Genomic DNA, 26,348 nt, shown 5'->3' with positions numbered 1-26,348 from the left:
GCTTCTTTCTGCGGGAAACCCCTGGGCGCGAGGCAGCAGCGGCCACGGGGGCGGAGCCTCGCGGTGGGAGGAGGCCGAGGCGGAAGGACACGCGAGCCGCCTAGCCCCGCCGCGCCGCGCAGCCAGAAACTTTCAGCCAAACTTCGGGCGGCGGCCTGACTGCGCGGAGTGTCGGGGCGGCGCAGCGGGAGTACGGGAACTTGGCGAGCCGCGGGGGCAGGGTAGCGCACGCGAGAGCGGGGCTCCTGGTCGGGACCCGCTCCTCATGCGGATCTGCGCGGGCGGCGGCCGCGAAGATGCCCTCTCTGCGTCCCGCCGCGTTGCGGGCGCTGCTGTGGCTCTGGCTGTGCGGCGCGGGCCCCGCGCGCGGTGAGTACCGGGCGCCCGGGAGACCATCCCTTTGGCTCCGCGCTCCGCGGGCTGCCCCTTCTAAGCTGCCTCGTCCGGGCCTCGAATCTTGGCGTCGCTTAGCGTCTCCGGTTCCGCGTTTGCGGGGTCCCGGGCGAGCAGCGAGCGGGCCGAGGTGCGAGTGTGGCCGGGAGGGCGGCAGGGGCTTGTGGCGCGCCCGGCTTTTGACACCCGGATCGGTTCGTCTGTGCCGAAGAGGAGTTGGGCGTGGGGCGCAGGTCTTGGAGAGGTGGAGGCAGCAGTGGGGGAACTGGTGTGGCAGCGTGCTGAGCCACATGATTGAAAATCTCAACTGCTGTTATTCTTTCCGAGGCGCGGAGCTCTTGCTGCGGTTCCAGTGTGCGTCCAGCCCCAGGAATGTGGTGTGACAATCCCCAACTCCTCCAACCTGGCAGCAGCTTGTTGCTCTTTTGGCACCGTTGGGGGTGGGGCAGGGGCAGGCGAGGAAAAGTGGAGACGTTGATCCCAAGTGCTTGCTTAGAAAGGCTGGTTACGGTTGAATATTCCGTGCAGCCTCTCTAACACGGTGGGAGCCAGGAAAGGAAATCGAATCATACTTTACCCACCCCACCCACATCTTTAGATTTTACATTTCTTTGGAATGTTGTATGGAAAGAACTTGGGCTTTGGAGCCCAGCTCTGTAATCCTGGATTCAACCCTGCTGTATTAACTCACCAATAAAATGGGGATGAAATTACCCAGCTAATAGGATTAATTACAAGAATGTATATTAAACTTGTAGCGCTTAAAAGATGTTCAGAAAGTTCTTTCAGGGCATCGAAGTCTGCGCTTCCAGTGGGGTATGCCTTCTACATGTTTGTTGAACTCAAGGGGCCCCCTCTGCTCAAGAAGAGTTAACTTTTACCAACCCCCTCCCAAAACCCAAAAAACAAAATCCTAGTACATCTTTTCAGGGAAAGGGTGAGTTTCAGAAAAATACGGTCTTTGTTCATTGTACCAGGCGCTGACATGCCAATCGCAGATGTTTTGAGCAGGACTTGATTATTTATCACCTGCAAACAGTGCTGGGTTGTTCGGCACCAACCAGATACTCTTTGGGAAATTCAGATGTCTTACGTTGCTGGGTCCATAGGTTTTCAGAAGCGGACTAGGAGGCTGTGTGTGGATGAACAGTTTCTTGAACTTTTACTGGAAGCTCAGTGGTGGCATTTTTTGCCTTGCCCTTTTCTTTGAGTGAAGCTGTTGGCCCTGAGTGTAGATTTAGGGCACAGAGATGTATAATTAGTGTGATTTTTTTTTCTGAGGATTACAATCCTTGGTCCACCATGACTTGTTTTACTTAGTAAGTAGCTTTAGTCTTCATGATCTGTGTCTCTTGCCTTTTGAAACAGGATTAAAATCATAACTTTTTTTTAATAGAGTATTGCAGGGACTAGTAAATAGAACCATAAAGTGGTTTGCAAACATAAGCACTAAGACTGTTGTCAGAAGTGGGATGACGAGGGGACATGGGCTTTCCTTCCTTGTTAAACCCAGCACATTGAACTGATGTCCCCAACTTCTGCTCCCGTGAGCCACTGCTATGACTGATTAATTATCATTTAGTGGGGGCAAGTTGAGTGTTAGTCCAGTTGGCGCAAACGATAGGATTTTGACATTTTGGGTTTTAGGTATTGTTTAGATGCTAAACTATAGTCATAGAAGCGATTAAAGAGCCCATTGTTGGCACAAATCTTAAGTCTTCCCAGAGTCTAGCAATGAAGTCTTCCTGATCTATTATGGCCTGTTTTGCCAAGGTACCAATTATAACCCTCCCTCCCTAACTTTTGAGTGTTCCCATGTTTGACTGGTGGCCAGTTGTTAATTTAATCATCACTAGTTCCTAGGGCAAGGAGTTGTCAACACATCTGTCTGAACAACTATCCTGAGCGAGGGCTCCCCCTCTTTGCTGGTCAGTGGGAGTGACCCCCTGCTTTTGCTATCACTTAGACATGGCCTTAGTTGAATCCCTACCATGAACCAGCAAGATTTTTCCCTTTAGGGTGGAGATAAAATTTACCCTATAACTAGTGCCCATTTTTCCCCGGGGGGGGGCAGATTGGTTGCAGGATCTCTAGTTTTATGATGTTTAAGAGTATTTACCACTATTTTGCTGGTGTCTTTCGTCTGCCTTCTCTGTGAATTTGTTGTTGCTCAGAGAAGCAGTCTTGGCTCACCTGGGTTGTCACACATCTCAGGACCTTTAAAGAATGTCTAAATGCAGTGGGATATGCTTGGATGCTTGAGAGCAGCCTCATAATACATTTTAAAAATATCACACCCACAGAAATCTTATTTTGCCCACAAAATTTGCATTGATCTAGTTCCCACTCTCTGCCATTCCTGGTGACCCTCCTCCCTGCCCCTTCCATTGGAATGGAACAGAGCTCCTTGTCCAGACTGTGGCTGACCCACTGGAGTGGTTTTCATATTCAGCACCCTGGGATTCTGACACAGTAGGACTGAGAGTCTGTTAAAAAAAATAAAAGATTTATAATTGATTCTGGCATAATGACCTGGTAGGGCAACCACTGATTAATTCCACTTTATCTGCCTTCGGGATGCATATGGGATACCTTTTAGATTTTAATAATTTCCACATTGAACCTAGTTTTAGCTAGCCATTCCAGAGATTAACCCTTCTGACTCTCAAGGAATTCAGAAATTGCTAGCACGAAAGCTGTAGACCATAATTCGTTCCTTCTTGGGCACAACTTTAAGAAGGATTTACATATTTGGCTGATTATCATACCCTGTTCCCCCTCTCTGTTAAAGGTTCTTCTTCAGATATCATACACACACCAATTTTGAATTTTTTATAGATTTTCCCAGAAAGATGCATGCGCGCACACACCCCCTTAAGGCATGACTTGGACGAGAACTTATTCTTATGTTGTATTTGCAGTTCTTGTGTAATTGTTTCCTTTCCTGATAGCTCTGTCTGGATGTCTCAGCTAGATCTGTGCCCTCTCCTCCTGAACTTTCTGGATTCTCCTGTTCCTGTATTCTCTTTCTTTCCAAAAGACTTGAAACCAGAAAGTTCCCCTGCTTGCACTTCCTCTGCACCAGCCCACTGTGTGTGCCCACTTTAGCAGGCCCCTAAGCTCAGAGCCACAAGACCGAAAGGCTCCACCAGGTCTGTTGTTATTGATTTGGTGGCCTTGCAGGGGAGCCCCTGTTTTGGTCATCTACTTTCTCATGGACTTTGTCACTGATCACTGGGCTGGTTACAGAATTGTGACTAATTTCTTCCTTCAGGGCCTCAGGTCTAGGACCTTGTTCACCCTCTATACTGAACGTATGTACGCAGAAACACATCCCCAAGTACTTATTGTTACTGTGACAGGGATAGAACTGAGCCTTTGCATTTGTGTGTGTTCTAATGCCCACACCCCTATCCTCTGCCTGGCATGGTACCTTGGTGTCTCATTGGCACCCAGTAAAGATTTGCTCATTTGAGCAAGTAACTTTTAGTCTCTCTTTTATTGTAGACCACTGCAGTCCTCCTGGATGACTTTTAAGTGGTATTTGCAAGAGTCTTTGGTTACCTTACATCTGGGGAAAACCAAAATTTTCACTTTCCCAGATGTTTTGTTTAGCCTGCCATTTTGACTGTGTGTGTGTGTGTGTGTGTGTGTGTGTGTGTGTGTGTGCGTGTGTGTGCGTGTGTGCATGTCTTTTTTTTCTTTTCTGATCATTTCTGCAGTTGAAAAGGTTATTTTGAGTTTGGAATCTCACTTGGAGGCTGTGGCATTCACCCTTGCCTCAGCCTCTCCTGGTTCCTGTATTGTGGCCACCAGCCAGCACTTACTGCAGTTTTGTTCAGATTTACCTTACTGTAGTAGTCATCCATTTGGGGACAGCTTGGGTTCATTTTTGGACTAGTATATTTTTCTTTGGAGTTAGGTTTGTTTTGATATTTTTGAGTTTGATATTGCAATTCCGTACCAGCCTGATAGCATTGTACTTTTAGTGATATGTGTGTGTGTGTTTGTGCATTTTATGAAATATCACTACCAAAACATATCAAACTAAACAGCAATAACAACAAAGTAGCCCCCCCCCCCCCGCAAAGGATAAGACATGATGAATACATCCTTGAGACAACCACATGTGATTGGTCTCGGACACAGATCCTACTCCTTGAGGAAGGTGCTCTGCCATATACAACCTGTTTCTGTTCTACGGGACATTCACAGCGAGTGCCCAGTGTGCAGAGCTGCCTGTGCAAGAGGTCGTGGTTGCGCATTTGTGACTTGTGACTTGCCCTGCTACGCTGGGGCTTTGTGTGGGAGAGCAGCTGGTGAGTCTGGTGTCTCCCTCCACACCTTCTCCCTTGAAGACTGAGCATCAGCTGGAAGCTCATTGGGTCTACAGACTTACATTACCTGCTGCCTTTTGAGACAGGGCTGGCTTTGAACTCTTGGTCATCCTGTGTTATCTCATGCTAGATCTGATCTCTTGTGACTTTCTGGCTACTGTCTAGAGGCAGGGCGGTCATCTTTTGACCTCCTCTAATTTGTATTCAACAGATTGCTTCCCTCTTTCGATTTACACTCATTACTATCATCTCTGGAATTTGTCCCTCACGGTCCTGAGCTTCCTGTGGGTCACTGTGTACCCTTCACTGAAGTGACACCCGCTTTCCATAAAAGGAGTGGGTCCTGTCAAGAACATGAGCCATGACCGTTCAGGTGAACTGCCTTAGCCCTGTGTGTTCATACCTCTCTTTCCAGACAGGTCCTGAAGTTTCCAGACTTTGTCCTGAAGTTTTCCTGGTTTCTTGTGAAAAAAAAAGAAACAAAACAAAAAAACCCATGACTGTCTTGGGTAGTCTGACTCCATGGGTCTAGAGTTATGTCTGGGAATTTGTATGTCCAAGTTATTGTCAAATTAAGGACTGGGAGGTAGCTCAGTGGATAGAGTGCCTGCTGAATGAGCAAGAGGACCTGAGTTTGGATCCCTAGCACTCACATAATAAGCGATTGTGGTGATGAGTATTTGTAATTCCAGAGCTGGGGGGTGGAGACAGGAGGATTCTGGAAGTTTGCTGGCCAGTCGGTCCAACTGGAACAGTGAACTCTAGGTTTAGTGAGAGAGCTTTCTCAAAAAATAAGGTAGATGGGGCTGAAGAAATGCATCAGGGATTGAGAGTGCTTGCTGCTCTTCCAAAGGACACCAGTTTAGTTCCCAGCTCATGGTGTCTCATGGCCATCTGTAACTCCAGTTCCAGGGGGACCTGACACCCTTTTCCATGGGCACTGACACACACATGACATACAGTCACACAAATATGAACATAAACATACCTATATCTTCTCCAGTGATAGCTTGAAAGGGAGGGTACTACTCTGCTATCACCATAAGGCTAATAAAGTTGATGTATGTATAACGTATGCCTTTCGTGGCAGCCTCCCTCCCCTCCATCAGTGTTAGTCAGACACCAGAATGCACACAGGGGTTTCACAGTCAGTAGTACCGTCTTTAGCCCAAGTGATTGATGCTTCCTTGGAGGATATCTATTTTGTTAACCCGTGAACACAAGTTGGTGGCAACAATTTCTCTTGAGTGCATCAGTATAAAAGAGACAAAGACATTCATTTCAGGCAATCTGGATTTCTGGATTTTTTTTTTTTTGAGAGAAGGTCTTATTCTGTAGCCCAGATTGGCCTGGAACTCACTGTGTATTCCAGGCTGGTCTTGAATTTACAGTTTCTTGGGCTTGGGGTTAGATGAACAAGCCATCATTCCGCTGGAAGTACTGATTTAGGGCAGGTTGGGATATTATAACACATGAAGGGACTAGGGAGAATAATGGAATCGAAGGCCCCTTGACAGAGCATTACACTAGAAGGGGCCAGGATCCGTCTTTTACCATGGCGCTTCATGTTACTGCCTTTGATGGGAAAAAGGAAGTGGCTTTAGAAGCAGAAGGAGCCTCTGGGCTCCTATAGGCCAGGCTGCACAGTGTTCCCTGGCAGTGGCAGGAGGTTCGATGTCCCCCTGCCCTTCCCGTCCCGTTTTGAAGGGATTGTTACCTATAACACATGACCCTCAAAAGCAAAGTGAAGAAACAAAGAGGGGTTTTGAGAGCTAGAGTGAGCAAAACAGTGATTGTGTTCACTTTTTTATTACTGTGTTTGAGTTCTTTGAATACAGTGCCCAGAGTTTCTGCTCAGTTGCCAACAACCTGCAGAAGGGACGGACTTAGAGACCAGAAACTGCCCTAGGCAGACCGCTGGGGACCTAGGCAGACCTCTGGGGACCTGGGCTTCAGTGCACTGGAAGAGGGAGGGACCCAAGCCCTCGTGCCTGGCTGGAAGACCAAAGGTATCAATTCAGCCTTCAGTAATTGACTTTGCAGTTCGTGGGGACCAGGGATATTTGTATAAAGTCCTCTAATGACTGTGGGCTCTAGGATTGGTGCCATGTTAGGGATTTGGGTGCGTTGTCAGGCTTAATTTGTGTTTCCCTTGGCATCCGGGAGCAAGCAGTTCAGGGAAATTTAGTCTTCAGGTTTGTGGGAATGGCCCTCAGAGTGGAAGGTTAGGGTTGTGCCCCCAGGACTAATACCATCACAGGTATGAGACAATGGGTACAGGATGATAGTATGAAAGTCATCTAGCCCTCTATCTGCCCTCTCTGAAAGCAGTTTCCTGTGGTCTCAGTGACTAAGAGCAGTGGGATCCAGGGGGTGATACTTAGCATCAGCCCCAGCCCTCCCTCCCCGGGGTTGGGGGGTGGAGTGGGGGAGGCTTCTCTGCTATTCTGCACTGTCTGCTATTTTCCTTTCTCTGTTGTAACATAGGGAAAAACTTGGGGAGAAGACAAAGACCCCCTTGTCTGGTGGGGGGTGTGAATATAAAATTGGCACATGTTGTGGTGGCTGTTAGTGGGTTTGTGGTAAGAAAGCAGTGTGGCCTCAGCCTTGCATGGCAGGCTTGCTACAGGACACATTAGGGTGGAAACTGACTTCCTTGGGAGATGATCCAGTTCTCAGTGGCTCAAAGGCTTCTCATCATAGGCATGGGGAGTGTGTGCTCTGGACACACCCTGAGTCGCCGCTGCAGGTGGCATTGATTAATCACGCTGACATGGCTGGCCCTCACCCTGTTTTACTTGTCATGGCAAAACCCTGTTGTGCCAGCTTCGCAAACACTTATTTGCTACCAGGAGAGATTGAACAAGGTCTTGGTAGTTGCCCGTGGTGGTTCCTCTGGCCTCTGGTCTCTGGCACTATAGAGCAGTTACCTTTGCTGAGGGGATGGATGCCTTTAGTCTTTCAGCCCATCTTCCAGTAGACTGAAGCCCAGTTCCCTGGAGGGCTGCCTGGAGAGGTTTCTGGTCTCAAAGTCAGTTCCTTCTACAGGCTGTTGGCAACTGAGTAGTAACTTTGGGCTCTTTGAATATATCGGACAAACATCATGCCAGGGTGGACTCATTGCCACACAAAGACAGGTTGGGTGTGTGGTGTTGCAGAACCTGTTTCTGGGGTAAGAGTAACTCTCCCACTCATAGACATGTTTATTCATATGAAGAAAGTGTGTGTGTGTTTTGTGAGGTAAGGAAAACACGATGAGACAATTTTGGTTGGAGTCAGATATTGTCTCCTTAATAATATGTCTTCATTTAACAAATAGCACCCCTTTAAGTACAGTTTTGTTTGCCAGATAAGGTGTTGAACACACAGCTGTGGTTGTTTTCTAAAGTATAAGGCTTTTTTCAGAGGCAGGTGTATCTTTAAATTGTGTGGTTTGCTTCCTTTTCATTTTGTGTCCTCCTCCCCTTCCTCTCCGTGAGAAGATTCTGGATAGCGTGTAGGTCACAAATATTCCAGTCTATTTCCTAGCAGGAGAAATCTTGTCTGCCTGCAGATTTGCTATCCCCATATTGAATGTTCTACTCAGCAGGTGTTGATGGGTTAACTCCTCTGAAGTGACCATGCTGCAGGGAGCCTTTTACCTCAGTTCTCAGATGTATTTCTTTGGAAAATGCCAAGTCTTACTGACGTTTCAGGACATGCTGTCTTCCTTATTAATTTTTATATGTTTTTCTTTGCAGTGAACATGGCTATTCATTTGCTGGCTCTTCTTTTTTAAAATTTTTAGGATCATTTTACATACCAATCCTAGTTCCCACTCCCTCCCCTCCTCCTGCTCGCCCCATCACTCCCCACTCTACCCCCATCAACTCCTCGGAGGGGGTAAGGCTTCCCATGGGGAGTCAGCATCACTTTGAGGCAGGACCAAGGCCTTCCCTGCTATATCTAGGCTGAGCAAAGTATCCCTCCAAAGAGAATGGGCTTCAAAAGGCCAGTTCAAGCACTAGAGAAATCCTGGTTCTACTGCCTGGCTGGCTCTTCTTTAAGTGGGACACATTAGAGAGATTTACTTTATTGCAACATTTAGAACGCTTGCAAATCTTTATGAAGATTTGAGAAAAACAACATATGCTGTGCCCAGTCCAAGTTTTTGTCACTGTGTTACTATTCCAAGCAAAGGACAATTGAATGCTCTGGTGCTTACCAAATCCTAGGGCTCTGGAGGCTGAGGCAGAAGAGCTGCTATGAGAACAGTGCAGTCTGACCACATAGGAAGACCCTGTCCTCCCTAAATAAAGCAAGTAGCCACTTAAAGTCCTTCCTTGTGACACTTCCTAACTATTAAGGAAAATGGTTGTAACTAAAAACAAACATTGTAACAGTTTCACTCAGGTAGGTTTACATAGCAACAGAATTATTCTTTATGTTTACACATAATTAACTCATATTTATACTGTGTTGATTTTTCCCTGGCACCTTTACAAGATTTTGTGTGTATATGTGATTTTAAAAGTAGTTACATTGAGAACTCTTATAGGTATGTTTGAGCAATCTGAAAAGTACTGTCACAGCATTGTTACTGTTTTGGTATGCATACATGTATTTTGTTTCCTTTAGATTTCAAAAGTTACTATACATTTAAAAGTTACTATATTATACATTTGAAAAGTTATATGCATTCACTATACCTGAACTTCTGGTTTAAAGCGTTTTCATGAATTTGATTCTAGTGATTAAATACTCTAAAGAATAGGTTCATGTGTTTTGACTTCTCTTCTTGGGTTCAATTTCAGTTGGGTCCAACCTCTCCCCTCCCATCCCATGTAGAGATAAGAATTATCTACATGCAGGAGGGAGCTTTGCTCTTTGGGATTCCATCGATTTCTATCTAAGAGAGGTATCTAAATAGTCAGGGGAAGAGATCTTTAAAAAACAGAAACCCTGGGAAAAGGAACATCTTCAGTAATCCATCATCTCTAAGCCAAATTTGTGCTTAACATTTTGATAGCTTACAGGTACTTTTCTCATTTTCAGTGTCTATTATAAAACTTTATTTGGGATTTTAACATACATATAGTTTTATCATCTCCTGTACCAATAAAATTAATGTGAACATTTTCCCCATGTTTATAAATATATTTTAAGAACATGGCTTCAAAGGCTGCACACTATACTGTCTTAAGAGTCTACTAGTCTTCATTTCTGTGAAATCCATCCTTAGTTTCCAGGTATCATAATGATCAAAAATGCTGTAATGGCCAGATGTTGGTGGCACATGCGTTTAATCCCAGAACTTGGGAGGCAGAGGCAGGCCAGTCTCTGTGAGTTCAAGACCAGCCTGGTCTACAAGAGCTAGTTCCAGGGCAGCCTCCAAAGCCACAGACAAACCCTGTCTTGAAAAAACCAAAAACACAAAACAAAGCAAAAAAATGTTGTAATGAACGTTCTTGCAGGGACTAAAGAGATGGCTCTGGTTGAGAGCTCTGGCTGCTCTTCCAGAGTTCCTGGGTTTGATTCCCAGCAATCAAGTCAGGCGGCTCTCAACCATCTGTAGCTCTAGTTCCAAGGGTCCAATACCTCCTTCTGACCTCTGTGGGTCCTGACAACACATGCTGTGGACACATACATGGAGTAACAACCCCATACACATAAAATAAAAAAAAACTTTAAAAAACCACTTATTTTATAGTGAAATCCAGAAGATTTTAAGACACACTGCTATGTCGCTTTTCATAGTTTGATCCAGTTATGCTTTCCTTAGCAGAAACGAGGCTGCCAGTGTTCCCAGCCATTTAAGAGTTCTTTATTACATGGTAAATGGTGAATCCTACCTCCTCTCTTGTTGTGAGTAGTGTAATTTTTAAAAAACGTCTCAGTAAATGCCTTTTCTTCCTTGTTGTTTGTTTACCCAACTGTGTCTTTTGCCCATATACCTGATCTGAAAAAGCTCCATAAGTATTAAGGGCGTTATTCCTTCATCTGCTTTAAAAATGTCAACAGTATGCCACCTGGCAATTTGCAGTACATAAGAGCTGGGCGCTGGCTTCAATGTCCAGCACCAAAGCCAGTCACCCAAACCCAAACCACTCTCTTTCTGCTTCTCTCAGTGCATCGTTAAGACCCAACTAAGAAGCAGAGCAAACAAACATGCACACAGTATCAAATTTTTTATAAGTAATTTTCCTTTCATCTTTGGAATTCTAAAGGGTTTGGTCAACCTTCTTACTGTGCAGCCCTGGCTGGCCTAGAATTCAGAGATCCTCCTTGGCTCTTCTGGGACTAAAAGTGTGCGTGGCCTTGGCCAATTTTAGAAATATGTATGCTAAGTAGTATTTTCTGTAGCTAATTTTATTTTGGCTTTGTTTTGTTTTGATTTGGAGACAGGGTTTCTCTGTGTAGCCCTGGCTATCCTGGAACTTGCTTTGTAGCCCAGGCTGGCCTCAAACTCACAGAATCCATCTGCCTCTGCCTCCTGAGTAATGGGAATTAAAAGTGTGTGCCACCATTCCCTGCTTCTGTAGCTACTTTTAAAATTCATTTTTGGTGGTGGTGTTTAGTTCTGGTTTTTGAGACAGTCATGCAGCCAGACTGACTTCCAACTCACTAGGTAGTGGAGGCTAGTTTTGAACTCTTGTTCTTCTTCTTCTTCTTCTTTTTTTTTTTTTTTTTTTGGTTTTTTTGAGACAGGGTTTCTCTGCGTAACAGTCCAAGCTGACCTGGAACTCCTTTTGTAGACCAGGTTGGCCTCAAACTCACTGAGATCTGCCTGCCTCTGCCTCCCAAGTGCTGGGATTAAAGGCCTGTGCGCCACCACCGCCTAGGATAGCTTTGAACACTTGATCCTCCTGCCATTATCTCCCTAGAGCTGGGATTAAAAGCATACATTATTATTGCCTGGTTAGTATTTAAAAATTTGGATCTGATGTTATCATATAACAGCATGTTGTTAATTATATACACCAAGGAAACATACATTTTCTGTAATATGAGATAAAAAAAGATTTTTGGGAGCAAATGGTGTGCCACTCTACTACTGTACTGTCTTTTCGACTGTCCAAAAAAAAAATTGAAGCATATAACACTCTGAAAGGCAAAACTAACATCATATCTGCCACTCACTGCTAATTCTGACACTTTGACCTAACTGGTAAGCCTGGACAGTGGTCAGGGCAGTTAGTTCAGCCAGACAACAGGATGACTAAGATTCCCTCCCCTCTCCCCTCACCAAATTGATTAGTTGTGGGACTGAATTGACTGAAGCAACCTGTTGTTTTGGCTCCCTGTGGACACCACCTGTTTCTTCCATTTCTCTTCCAGCCTCCCACTGCCCTGGTGCAGAGCTCTGTGCACAGCGGGTAAGCGATCAGTGTTGTTGCTGAAGAATGTTGCAATAAAGAGGAGTAGATTGCTTTTTGCAAGCTTGTGTGTTCTTAAGACACCCCACTGTTTTTGACATGGAGTGCTCCAGATGAACGGCTCTGTGCTGAAGCCTTGCAGGTCTCAAGTGTTTGCTTCAGAGTCATTCCAGGCTGTATGAATGCTTAAGTATCACTGGAATTTAATTACCATATTTAGCACGAGGAGACCTGGGCAGTGAGGACATTTCTGACCAACCAAAGAAGGAAACTAACTGAAGGACTGGAACTTTCTTCTTCCTTCCTTCCTTCCTTCCTTCCTTCCTTCCTTCCTTCCTTCCTTCCTTCCATCCTTCCTTCCTTTTCTTTAATGAGATGGCTAGAAGAATGCCAGCCAGGCTGGGACTGTAATTTGTGATAACTGGTCTTTGTTTTTGTATCACTTCCACATAATTAATTTATAGATGGGCAAAGAGATTTGGTAGTACAATTCTTTCTCACCCTGAAGTTCAGTTCTATTTTTGGGAGGAAGTAGAGAATTATGACTCCTGTTTCCTCCCTGAGAGGCTCAGCCAGCAGGTGAGGTTGTGGATTGCATAGGCTGGTGAATATGTGTTCCCACCTTTCTCCTTTAAGATGTGCTCATTTTCAGCTTTGTCCTGGCCTGGATTTATTTTGGCCTAGCCTTTGTCCCCACCCTGTGTTTGGAACCATCAGCCTTCCTGCTGTGGCCTGACATTATGCTGCCTCAGTTTTTCCATTTAAAACACAAGCTAGTAGTGGAATGACCAGCAAATGTAATTAACATAAACATTATTTTTATAAAGTACAACAACCTCCAACATCAATACAGCCCCATGTAGTTCAAAGAATGTCTCTCAGCAGTTGCTCCTTTAATCCCCACAAAACTTTGCTGGAGCTGAGCCTCCTAGGGTCAGTTGCCTTGCCCTTGTGTCCTGTTGTTTGTTCCTGGATGATGGAGGGCAGGCACTGAAACTCACATCTAGATTTTTGTTTAATGTTACTTTTCTTTCTCAAAAAAAAAAGTCTGTGGAGCTTTTACCCTGTAAGTGTCATCCCTGTAGGGCTGTATGTCTTCCCATTGCACTCAAATGACTGTCCTCTGGGGTAGACAGTGTTTACTTGCATTGTGTAGGGTAAGGCGTTTGGAGTTCAGAATGATATTGAGAGTCGGAGTCAGTGAGGCCTCAGTCTGCATCCAAAGCCCCGTCAGGGCCTCTGTAGTCACTGTACTCTGTGCACACTTCATAGCTTCCATGAAGAGAGAGGGGTGGACAGGGAAACTGAGGCCCAGGGTACTGCAATTAGTAATTGGCTTAGTTTAGATTCAGAAATAGGTCTGATCCCAATATTCTTCCGTGTTCAAAGGCATTGCACACACATTTTTGATACAAATAACTGAACATTAAGTCATAAAATACCTTTTTTGAAGAGCCAGCCGGGGACCCGTGTCTTCTGTTCAGTAAGAGTCACATGGGTGTCAGCTGGCAGTCGCAGCTGTGACTCTGGCCTCTTCTAGCTTGCCTCCACCACCAGGACATGCAAACAGGATTCAGGGAGATTGGCAGGAGGTCCCATTAGGCCCACGTGGGTCTCAGCCCTGAGTTCTCTGGAGGGCTAGTTTTAAATGCCCCCAAACTCTGGCTCTCCTTGGGACATTCCTGTGTGTAGAGCCTTTGAAAGGAAGTTGTCAGCTTTGTGGGGGAGAGGTTGGGGATACAGACAAGTGTGGCTCCCACCTGCCAGCTCCTGCCTTTGGACAGGTTTCTTTCGTTTTTTGTGCATTTTTTTTTGTCTGCAAGGAGGAGAGTAGCATTATGCGATGTGGGGGTTTGTTGGGAATGTTAAGTCTGTTAGATTCACAGGACAGTGTCGGGAACAAAGTGAGTGCGGTAAGGATTGTCAGTGCTGTTCCTTTAGGTCACGGCGCGGTCTGCCCGTTCATCGCTGTGGAATGGAATGCGCCATCCATCTTCCGCAGTCAAGTGTGAACCAGGGACTGCAGTCCTGGGGGAAGGACCAGGAAGGATCTTCAGCTCTGTGGGCTGGGCAGGGACTGCTCCCTGGCTTCTTCTGACTTGGGGACTGTTGAAAAGTATCACATCCAAGTTTCTTCCCTTCATGGGGTATCATTCCAGCTTGGAGAACTTTTGGGTACTGCCTGGTAGGTGGCAAATTATTTTTTAACCAGGCATTGTGGTTATTTGTACTGTGATTTTTTTTCTTCCCAAGGCATAGATCTGTGAATAGTTCAAAACTTTTTATTTTTTTAAGTTTAATTTTGATGCTTTTTAAAAAAAATGTGTGTCTCTGCCTGTGGGTGTCCTCCGAGGTCAGAAGAGGATGTCAGATCCCCTCCAAGTTAAGGTGGTTATGCACTTCCTGAAGTGCATGCTGGGAACTGAACCTGCTCCTCGGAAAGAGCAGTAAGTGCTCTTAAGCACTGGGCCATTTCTCCAGCTCCAAGGTTCATGTTTACTCTAGAATTTATTTGATAGCACAGATGTTCTTGCAAGGAGCATCACCAAGGCCAGGGTACTCAGTTTGTTATCTCTGTTAGACATTACAAAATAATGTAAATATCCCACATCTCTCTTTGCAACCTCAGAAGCTGCTGGAGGCTTAGAAATCTAAGCTGGGAGCTACCCACCTACTCCATACCTAGTTTAAAGGTGGAGAAACTGAAGTCTATAGAAGCAGAGTGGCTGCCAAAGAGATGGGAGTCAGGCTAGGATCAGGTCCATGATCCTTGCTTCTGAATCTTGGTCAGGTGGTTGTTTTTCGTCTGCGCTCACTGCTCCTCAGAGGCGTGTCATTGTGTTGACTCTCTGGGCTTTGAGGTCTGAAGGCTAATTTCAGAGCCAGCAGAAGTGAAGGAGTATAACGGATGTGAGGAGGGCAGAGGCATAACCATTTTGAAGTGGAGAACACCTATGCCGAGGGCTCCTGCATGTCCCTTTGGACTTCTTTGTCATGGTGAAGATAACCCCGTGGGTCTGAGGCTCACCGGTGGGTGATCTGGAGTTGAATCCACCAGGAGTGGGAGCTGCCGTCTCAGATGTAGTTTGCTATTTGTTTCCATGACAGCTTGTGTATCTCAAGTCTTGGCAGCCTTGGACAAATGGTTGTCAGGTTTTTTGTTTTGTTTTGTTTTAAGACAAAACTCCAAATTCTACTTGGCAGATTTTGTAAGCCACCTTCTAGCTACCACTCCCTTTTGCTCTCTCTATAATTATTTTTAAGACTTTTGTTTTTCCACTGTGGGAGTACTATGAAAGGTTTTCTTTTATAGTCTGAGGTATTTATAATTATTGGTAAGCACATAGTTGGCAGAAAATGTTAAGTGTGTTCATGTTAACTCAGATTATCTTTAAAACACTTAAAATACATTTCCTATAATTTGGATCGCTCTAAAAAGCAGTTGAAGCTTATTATTGAGAAGAACTGTACTAAGGTGAGGAGCATTTGGATGGAGCATAGATACATCTGGATGCCACTGGAGAAACTACAGTGTCTCTGAAATCTGATCCAACACATGTCTCCTTATTAATAAAGTAAACCAAACAGACAGACAGAAACCTCTGTCCTCACGGAGCTTGTGTGACTTGCAGTAGCTTCCATGTACTCAGGGTTTATGAGGTGACAGATGATTGGGAGGGCAATACTCATTTCTTTCAGTCCTTAGAGTAAGCAGTATGAATCCTGGTCACAGAAAGGCCAGGGAATGGCCATGCATGGGGCCCTCCTAGCCTGACCCACTAGCCTGACTCCAAAGCTGGCTCCCAATTTCAGGGCAGTCTGGTGGGATTCTGTAGTCCCATGAATGACAACTCTGAGTTTAATAATTTGTATACTGACTTGATGCTTTATTCTTCTTAGCAATATCTTAACTCTTTGTAATATTATGGAAATTATTAAAACTACTGACTTCCATTTGGAAGAATTCTAGTTTCTTCTAAATCTTTTTCTAACTAGGAAGGATGTATGTTGTATTTATGTAGATACTAATGCAAAACAAAAGTTGTTTAGTAACCTTTTCTATGTTTTCTTGACCCTTCCCAAAGAAATTCTTCAATAGATTAAGATCAGGAATGAATATGTATAGCTTTTTCTTTTGTAATCAGAAAAGGTTTAGAAAGATTGAAGTGGTAGCCTAGAGTCCTACTTGTGCTCAGAAATGTTTTCTGGAAGGTTGCTTGGTTCCAAATAGCTTTCTCTGAACTATGTAGTTGTATCTTACTGTGTCCTTCAAAAAGAGACGTGAGACACAGTGTGAAATGATTGGAATGTGCAGTCTCTCAACAGCGGACACAACCTGCCATTAAAACTACCCACTTCCAACCCGCCTCACCCGACACTACAACTACCCACTTCCAACCCGCCTCACCACCCGACACTACAACTACCCACTTCCAACCCGCCTCACCACCCAACACTACAACTACCCACTTCCAACCCGCCTCACCAGACACTACAACTACCCACTTCCAACCCGCCTCACCAGACACTACAACTACCCACTTCCAACCAGCATAACCAGATACTGAACTACCCAGTTCCAACCTGCCCTGCCCAGGAACTTTGGAATGGTGTATGGTATTCTGCACCTGTTACTCCAGGACTAAGATGAGAATGATTTGCCTTTTCCAAGAACTTTCCCTTCTGACCATCTCCTCTGATACTGGAAATTGGCTGTCCTCCGCACTAATGTTTGACACCAGAAGGGAATTCAGAGTATATATATCCCTTCTGCTATGCAGTGCAGGCTGCCTGGGCACACAAACATCGGGGTCCTTTCAAATATACTGACTTTCTTGCAAGGATTTTACTGTGTTTACCATCAGTTGAGCAGTAGTGGGGAGAATGGTCAGCAGTAGCATCATGGGAGGTAGAAGGCAGTCAACCCTGACTTTCTAAGTATCCATCAGAATGACTGTAGGTACCTTTCCGGAGCACGTGGGTTGTCTCTGTAGCTGCACAGTGAGTTTTGGAACTAGACAGACTTGACTTTGGTTCTTATCAGCTGAGAACATCAGACAAGCCCTTAACATCTCCAGGCCTCAGTTCTCTCATCTGTGTAATGGGAATAATAGTAATAGCCTGCAGACTGCTTTTAAAGACTGGAAACAACATCTAATTATGCCTGCCTGGCTCTGGGCACAGAGCAGGTACCCAAAGGTGGGGGTCCTTGAACTTTTAAGGCAATACTCTCATGGTAATTCCACATTGGGAGTTTTCTCCCCTGGACCTGTTTGTTTCAGAGACTCCCGAGAAGCTCTGCTCCACTGTCAGGGCAAGATGATGGGTTACCAGCCATGCGGGTTGAAAGCTTCACTGTTTGGTACTCTCCCTTGTAGGTTAGTGCAGTGTGGTGTAGCGCCCGTCTCTATGGTTTTCTTCCTAGTCTGCAGCCTCTTGCGCCTCCCTCCTCGGAAGCAGTTGATGCATAGAAAAATAGTGTTCAGGATTCCAGAACAAAGCTGAGGAACTTTTCAGTGCAAAGCGACTTGGTGGCATTGCCTCTATCTTAGCCCCAAGCCCGTGGCAGTCAGGTTTGGGGTGCTAGGAAGCTGTTGGATTTTGGCATTGGAGGGCTTGTCCAACAGCTGTGTGAAGCAGCCTCCGCTGAAGTTTGTGCCGGAGAAGGCTGGGGCCTGCTCCCGCGTCTGATTCCTGAGTGTGGTTGAGACAGCCGGGGAAGCTGCTTTCAGAAGTGTCGATGTTACGTCACCTCATGCTGTACACTTCCCGTGCCACGCGGACTGGGGAAGGGGCTTTCCTAATTTAAACCATGCTGCCGTTTATCATTTCTGTCCTAGGATGAGTGAGGACTTTTTTGTTTTTGTAGAACTTCAAGACTGGGAATTTTATTCTTATGAAACAGATTAAATAGTGTTTCCCAGTTTATACTCAACCCCTATCTTATTGGAGTCTCGAGTCAGCTCTGCCAGGGAAAGAAGGCTAGTTACACCAGTCTTATAGACAAGAATAGTGGATCTCAGGGAACTCTTCAAAATCACATGGTTAGTATCCGACAGAGTCCGGCCTGGAGCCCAGGTTATTACATGTATGATCACTCATTTCCTTCTACCACATGCTTCCTCCATAGCACCCCTCAATTGGATTCTGTTCCCCACGAAATTTCCATGTGGGCCAGAGAGACCGCTCCTTGAAGTTCCTTAAAGTTAAGCTGGATGTGGTTTTCCCCACTAGTAATCCTAGCCCTCAGTAGGCTGAGGCAGGATGATCTCGGCTAGTTGAAGGCCAGCCTGGACTATATAGTGAGTTCCAAGTCAGCCTGGGCTACAGGGAGACCCTGTCTCAAAAACCCAAACTGAAGGTCACTGAGCTGGCTCAGTGATAAAGGTGCTTGCGGCCAGCAGCCTGACTTTATTTGATCTCTGGGACCCACATAGTAGAAGTAAAGACTCAGCTTCTGAAAGTTGCCCTCTGACCTCCAGATGTGTGCTACTGCACATGTGTCACGGCCATGTGTGCACATTCTGTCTATCTTTCGCCCTCTCCCTTCCTCCCTCCCTCCCTCCCTCCCCCTCCTCTTTCTCTCTCCACCCTACCCCCAAAAAGTTACCTAAGGTTTCTCAAGAATACACAGTGGGAGCCCCTCCTTAATGTGATTTTAAGTCCTAGCTGGCATCGTTTCTTTCCTTAATTATTATAACATTGCATTTAAATAGAATACATATTTCATCTGTGTATGGGTGTGTCTATATTGTACTGTCACTTATGCAAGTGTACTTCAGCTTTCTTCTTTTCATCAAAACGAGGAAACAGAGCATGTTTTGTTAATGGTAGTTGTACATGTATACCCACAAGGAAGTATGTGTGTAAGCTCTGAGGAAGTGCTAAGTGATACATTTAGGGAAGAAAATGCATGGTGCCTAAAATGTTAGCTGCTGGATATTCAGGAGAGAGGAAAACCCACACACTCCTACTGTGTTTCCAGGTGTGTAGGTCAGTCCTGAAGTAATGGTGATATGAAAGCCCTTTTCTGCATCCATGGCGTGTGCGTGCATGTGCGCCTTTTATTCAAGGAAACCTTCCTAAAATGCTCTAGTTGTCACACGAGAGGGGCCTAGTTAGAAATTTGAAACCCACAAGACACTAAAGGACTACTGTTTGACTCCTGTGGCAGTCTAGCTGGACATTGTGCTTGGTCAGTGGGGCTCGTTGGTGAAGGCTGCTGTCACCTAGCTGCACCAGGTGGTGATGCTCCGTCTGCTCTCTAGGAAAAGGGGGGCAGCCGAGTCTCTCTGAGCTGTAGTAATCTCTAGAACTCTGATAGCAGGGTTGCTCCCGAGGCAAAGAAGGCTCTCCAACATTTGTATAACCTTTTTATAAGAAACTGGGGACTCTAGATGTGGTTGCACACAATCCTAGTACCCAGGAAGCCAAAGCAGGAGGATTGAGAGTTCAAGGCCCACCTAGGTAGGTAGCAGACTCAAGAAGGGGATGAGGGAATAAATTAGTAGCTTTGTTACTTACTATATGGTTGAAGTTTTAAATTTGAGAATTTGAATATCTGAATTAGAAATTAGGCATGCCTAATAGGACGATAGGGTGTGTGTGTGTGTGTGTGTGTGTGTGTGTGTGTGTGTGTGTGTAGGGAGGAACAATAGACTTTGGAACCTTTTTTTTTTTTCAGAAAAGATGTTTATCTCTGTGCTTCTTCTCAGTTGGCAGAGAATAGTTATTCAGAGTTCTGCTCAGGCCTCCTGAAAGATAGATTTAGGGAAGTTGTAGCTAGCCTAATAACCATCCGTGGAGTGACATAGATTGACACACCCAATTACACAAGCCCAGAGTCTGAGAACTGGCGATGTGCAATAATCTCATCCGAATCTGCTGGTCATTATCAGCAGAGATAATGGCGCTGCTGTTTCTTCGGGGCCACATGAAAAGATAGTCGCTCTATCAAAGGCTAAGCCAGCCCCGATGAAAGCACCCTCTCCCACAATTTCTGTTTAGACAGTTTCTTTTGAGAGGTTTTGAAAGAATTCGTTTTGTTTCTTGTATTTCATTGACTTTTTTTAGTTTTATTTTTAAATTCTGTGCCTTCCTAACCCATCAGGAAGGGCCAGCACATTGTAGGCCATTTCCTAAAACATGGATTTCTTTGTTGTCTTCAAGCCTTCTGTGACATCATGCTGCTTTGTTTGTGTGGAGCACTCTTTCTAGTTTATGGTTTTGTCATAACTGCTATTAAATCACCTGTGGACACTTTATAATTTGATGCATCTGGGTCACCCTGGGTAGGAGGGAAGGAAAGTTCACAGGGATAATTTGCATGCTGAGAACATAACCTGTACTAGTTTGTCAACACTTGGAGAAGCATCCACACCTTTATGAAGACCAAGCTATACATTTGTAGATACTGAGGTAGAGACCTGTGAGATCTTAGGCCAACTTGCTCTACAGGTGCCAGGGTGAATTAGGGACATCAAAGCCAGGCCCCTTGTCTGTCTCTCTTTGTAGAACTAGGTTGTTACTTTATTGGCAGGAAGGTGGACTCTTCTTGTTTTAAAAATACACCATGTACTTTAGGAAAGTATGTTAGGATTCCCTTCCACTCTGCTGTCTGTGGGTCATGGTCCTGATTGGAGCTGGGTGGCACTGCGGGGTTCCTGACTAAGATGGGAAATTTGGGTCATAGAAATTATTGAACTTCTCCATGGCTTTCTGTAAGGGGAGGTTCGATGCAGCATGTGTCCTCTGATTTATTCATACACCTCCAACTGTGCAACTGTAGCTTTGGGGTTTTAATGTCCGGGTGCCTTGTTTTTGGAGTATGTATCTTTGTATATCACAGATGCTTGATGAGGTCTCATTGTTTTGACAAATGGTCAAACATAAGGTGAGTCTGGTGGAGCAGTGCCATTATAGCTGGGACTAAGAGTGTTATGCAGGCACTGGATGTGGGCTTGTTGGGTGTTTGAGAGCTGCAGAATATGAGGAAGCACCCTGAGTGTAGTTTCCAGAAATCCAGGTAAGGACATTGTGAGCCCAGGGTATAAGCAAGATAAAAATCTGGCTTATCAAATGTATTTGGTGTTTTATCGAGGAGTTACTTCCTACGTTGAATGATGGAGTAGGTGGCTTATGCCTCTTCATAGCCATCCATTTCATTCATTCATGCATGCATGCATTCAACAAATATTCAAGTGCCTGTCAGGTGCTGGGCACTGTGAGAATTGCTGAGGATTTTTGAAGAAGGTGTTAAAAACCTCCTTCAGGTTTGGGGCTGCATACCATGAGCATAGGCCAGCATTGACCTGATCCTGCTGGTTAGTGATGTGTCCAGGTAAGCCTGCTCTTTTCTCCCTGCAGTTGCTAACAAGGCCTTACTAGTCATCAGCATAGCTTTATTGATTGTGTGCTCTCCATTAGATATAGTATGGGCTGATGCATTTACTCATTAGAAAAACCTCAGTGTTTTAATCAGAATATAAAAACTGATTAACTTGGAAAAGGTTGGTAACTTGGAACTGGAGAGATGGCTTAGCAGTTAAGAGCACTGATTGCTATTCTAAAGGACCCAAGTTCAGTTCCCAGCACCCATATATGGCAGTTCACTACTGACTCTAACTCCAGTTGGAAGGGATCCAATACTCTCTTTTGGCCTCTGTGGGCATTGCATGCTTGTGGTACGTAGGCGTGCATGCAGGCAAAACACTTATACACATAAAATAATTTTTAAAGAAAGAAAGGAAAAAGTGAGTAACTTAGTCAACATTATATGGCTAGTTATTGGCTCTGCTACTCTTGACTACAGTGTCATACTCTTAACTGTCAGGTTCAGCCCAGTGTTTTTAACCTGTGGGCTGTGTGGAGCCAGTTTGGTAGGTACCCAACAGCACATTGTAAGGGAAAGATGGACCAAATATAAAGGATGAGTGCTATTTGGGGCATATGCACACATATGTGGATGCTGAGTTCCAAAGTAAAGTGTGCTTCTTACCTTCAGCTTCTATGAAATGTTTGCAAACTATGGCTTTGTTAGCTGTGGACTCACAGGCTTGAGGATTTGTTTTAATAGATTGTGAGTTTTAGACCTTAGAAAAACTAACTCTTCCAAGAGCATGAAAATAGTGGCCACACAACACCCAGCCACCCACTTCCTTCACGGAGCTGCTGCCTTCACAATGCTGGGAATGCCTGGGAATCGAGTCTTGTCTTCCATGTGAAGGGAAATGTGTTGTGGAAGCTTTGGAGATGTTGACAGAGCCTGAAAAGGGAAGTTGAACGTCAGCCGCTCTGAGTAGGTGAAAATTCGGCCATGGAGGCCCACTGTTGTAGATAAAGACAGAACATTTCTCCAGGGAATTCTGGCATGTGTGATGGAATGAGTATGATAGCATTAATGAACAGTGCAGGTTGTACATAATGTTTCTGTGTTAGCTCATGTAATTGCTAATTATTTTGGCAGAATGGCCATAGCTGTTTTGAGTAAGAAGGGTGGCCTACGAGCAAGTTCACATTTCTGTTCATCATCTTCAGTTCCTCCTCTGGTTTCTGCCAAGTTGAGAGCCATTTCCCTCACAGCCTGGCTTACCTGGCGTGCTCTCAGTCTCAGTTTTCTTTCGCTCAATTATATATCACTTCATTAGCTAGGTAGTTTGGGTCCCCTTTACTGTCCCCCTTGAGGTAGCTGTTGCTGCTCTGGCTCAGGAGCAGTGTTGTGATGCGTTGGCTGGATTGGTGACTGCTGTACTTGCTCTCCATACAGAGTCTGCCCCACGTATTGTAGATAAAAGCACTCACAGTCTGTCCAGAAGTAATGATGGCCTTGAAAATTACTTGGGGTGCTTATAAGCCCTTCCGGCTAGTGCTCATTAGTATCTTACAGTCTCCAGATGCTGAGAGAAGAAGGCATGGCCTCACTGGGGAGGATAGCAGGCAGCTGTAAACGGGTACTGAGGTATAGCTAGTACAGTAACGTGCTGAGGCATGAAGCGAGGAAGGAGGGAAGAAATGAACGTATTACTGGAGTAAGAAGAGAACTAAGAGAAAAGCAGGAATGGCGCTGTTGGTATTTGGTGAGAGAGCCAAGGCCGGAAGCCAACTCATCACCTCCTCTGCGCCTTAAGTCATTTTAACAGAGAAGAGTGAATGTCAGTCTTACAGGTGCCTCTGACGCCCAGCCCTGTCTGTGAAAACAAGATGTCAGTAAGGTGCGCCCAGTGTGTCCGGTCTCTGCGTTTGCCTGACCTACAGTGTACTCTGAAGGGCATGCATATCCTACTTGTGGAATGTGGGGGTACAGTGAGCAAGTGCCTTCAGACTTTAAAATAGTACACCCCAAGAACAACACTGCTTGGAGCATAGGCTTCGCTTAAGTAAATATTTATAAATTATACAGATGTGCAGCCAGGAGCCTGCCCCCACTGCTGTGTGTAGACACTCGTAGTAAAGCTTAATCATGTGTTCTTAGACTTGTCTGAAGTTCCCTCCAGCACCCTAGTAGAGGGTCTTGCACCTCCCCCGCTTGTAGGATAGATATATAGACCTCATTTTGCAGACCACTGATCCAGAATGTAAATTGAAGAGTTTAATGCCAAAGCTATTGGCTCTTTCATTATAAATAGATTATCTTTTACTCCCAGTGTTTCTAATGCCCCTCTGCAAAGTAGCTTTTGTGAATTAGGGTTCAAATTAAAAGGCTGTGTTTCTGGGGTGGAAAAGATGAGATGGAATGTGTATGTGAATTAAGTTGGATCCGTCGTTGAGAGAATACTGTTTTTGGTTTTGAAAAAGGAGAACTAACAACCCTCCTTCCATCTGGCTGGCTGGCATTTGATGTGATTAAATCTCCCCTTCTCATCATTATGGTGACTAGTCTGGTTCAGAATCCAGAGTTAGGGTTTGGTAAAAGTTTACTGAAAAAAAAATCAGTCTATTTAAGCTAGAAGTGACAAGAATAATACCATGGCTGGCATCATACTTGGGGTTCCCACTGAAGGTGACTAGCATTGTGTGAGGGTTGTGGATTTGTTGTGGGCCTTTTTTGCAGGGCCAAAGTTGAGCAGGACATATAGCCAAACATGAGAAAAATAGACATCTAATTCATTTCAGAGTTTGGAACCTCAGCCCTGTGCGGATTAGCTGAGGCAGTGGGACACTGAGCAGATGCAGCAAAAGCTTAGTTTGGTTTTGGAAGAATTTCCATCCAGTGGTAAAACAGGATTAATACTGGTTGCTATTTGAGATATAAAGAAGAGTGGAACTGACTAGCTGCAATGTAGCAGACAGACTCAGGGACACGGGTGCTGTGTGTGTAGACATTCCCAGGCATTTCTTAGCTGTGGACATGCCAGTCATTTCAATGCTAGAGCTGGTTAGCTCATTACTGTCACTGGAAAAACGAGTTAAACTGAGTGTCCTGCCGAGGGTGAGTCAGCAGTGTGTCCTAGCCTAGGACAGTACATTGAGTGAGGTATTCCCAGTTCTGTGGTTTCTTTCCCTCCAGCTGAGTAAAGACAGCTGTTGTTTTACATGGGGCTTGGATGTGCAATAAGAAGTTGCCCGTTTGCCTTTCTTATTGATTGTAGCCTTTTTCTGTGCTCTGATATTTTTCAAAACTGTTGGTTTTTATTTCCCTCAGATTTTTGTCATGAGATTTCTCGAATTTGATAGAGTATTATATATATATATATACATATATACATATACATATGCATGCATACATATATATATTAAACAAAGGCACTGAGTCTAAAACTTGATTTTAATTTATCTACCAATCCAAAGCCCTGGGTTGCTTCATGGTGTCTGATATCCTTAAAAATGTCATAGAGATGGGCAGAAGAGATGGCTCAGTGGCCATGAGCATGTTCACTTCTCATAGAGACCAGTTTCAGGTCTCAAATCTGATGCTCACAACTGCCTGTAACACCATCTCCAGGGGGATCTGATGCCTTTTCTGGCCTCTGTGGGCACCAGTATTCATAGGAACAAATCTTCACTCAAACACATATACACAAGAGTGAAAAATCTTTTAAAAAATGACATTAGCCAGGCGGTAGTGGTGCACGCCTTTAATTCCAGCACTCAGGAGGCAGAGGCAGGTGGATCTCTGTGAGTTCGAGACCAAGCCTGGTTTACTGAGCAAGTTCCAGGACAGGTTCCAAAACAATACAGAGAAACCCTGTCTCGAAAAAACCAAAAACAAACAACCAAACAAAAAAAGTGACATTAAAGTAGCAGGAAGTTTTTAAACATTTTTTCATTAAATAAACTTTGTGTAGTGATGTTTTGTCTGCATGCCTATCTTGCACTGTGCATGAGCAGTGACGTGGCCATAGAGCCCAAAAGGTCTCCAGGACTGGAGTTGCAGATGGCTGTGAGCTCCTGCCATGTGGGTGCTGGGAATTGAACCTGTGTCCACTGGAAGAACAATCAGTGTTCTGAACCATTGAGCCACCTCTCCAGCCCCTTTACATTATAGTTTTTAAAATTACTTTTTAATAAATTGTATGGGTGTTTTGCTTGCGTGTATGTCTGTGTATCACATGCCTGCTGTGCTTATGGAGGCTCAAAAAGTGTTATATTGGAGTTACAGATGGTTGTGAGCCACCATGTGGGTGCTGGGAATCAAACATAGTTCTACTGGAAGAGCAAGCAGCCCATGCTCTTAATCACTGAGACATCTCCACAGTCCCCATTTTGTACAGTTTTTAAGTAGTGCAGACATAAAGTAAGGTGGCACTGTGGAGACAATGTACCAAACTATAGTAATGAAATTTATACTTGTCTTTGGCAAACAAGAGTCCGGGGATCTGGGTCTTGTGGAGAGAATGCACTAAGGTTTCCTGGGATCCAGCAACATTAAGGGTATGTGTCAGGGTAGTTTATTTCTTGTTGTGGGAAGGTAGCCTTGCCTGTTTTCTGTCTTTGTTGATTATCTTAATTGCACAGACGCTGTCCAGATGAGGAAAATCCTCTGTCTCCTATGGCATTTTTGGTTTACCACATTAGTCTGTTCCCGCCTCCTCTGAGTAGCAGGCCACGCTTTTCCTGTTGAGTGGTTCAGCTTTCATTAGCTCAGTCTGAAGATGCGTGTTGTATTTTGGAAATATTTATAGCTACTGTTACGGATTCTTTGATCCTGTGATGGTGGTTGCTCAGTGATAGTAGGCTCATCATTTGGAGGAGGAAAACCTCGTCACAGTGAGGTACAGTCATTCCTGGGGTCTGGTTCTAACGCTAGCTCATAAATATTCTTTCT

General features: G+C 44.9%; 1 protein-coding gene across 1 annotated transcript in view; it reads left to right on the top strand.

Moving 5' to 3' along the window:
* The first annotated feature begins 75 nt into the window (after positions 1 to 75).
* Notch2 (notch receptor 2) overlaps positions 76 to 26,348 on the top strand; it is a 135,857-nt gene continuing 109,584 nt past the window's right edge. Inside the window, exon 1 of the mRNA XM_013123808.3 lies at positions 76 to 369. Coding sequence (XP_012979262.2) covers positions 297 to 369 — 73 coding nt within the window. The 5' untranslated portion in view covers positions 76 to 296. The remainder of the gene's footprint in view (positions 370 to 26,348) is intronic.

The sequence above is a fragment of the Mesocricetus auratus genome, unplaced genomic scaffold, assembly GCF_017639785.1.
Source record: "Mesocricetus auratus isolate SY011 unplaced genomic scaffold, BCM_Maur_2.0 Super-Scaffold_100009, whole genome shotgun sequence".
Taxonomy (NCBI): Eukaryota; Metazoa; Chordata; class Mammalia; order Rodentia; family Cricetidae; genus Mesocricetus; species Mesocricetus auratus.
This window is presented reverse-complemented; position numbering and strand designations above follow the sequence as displayed.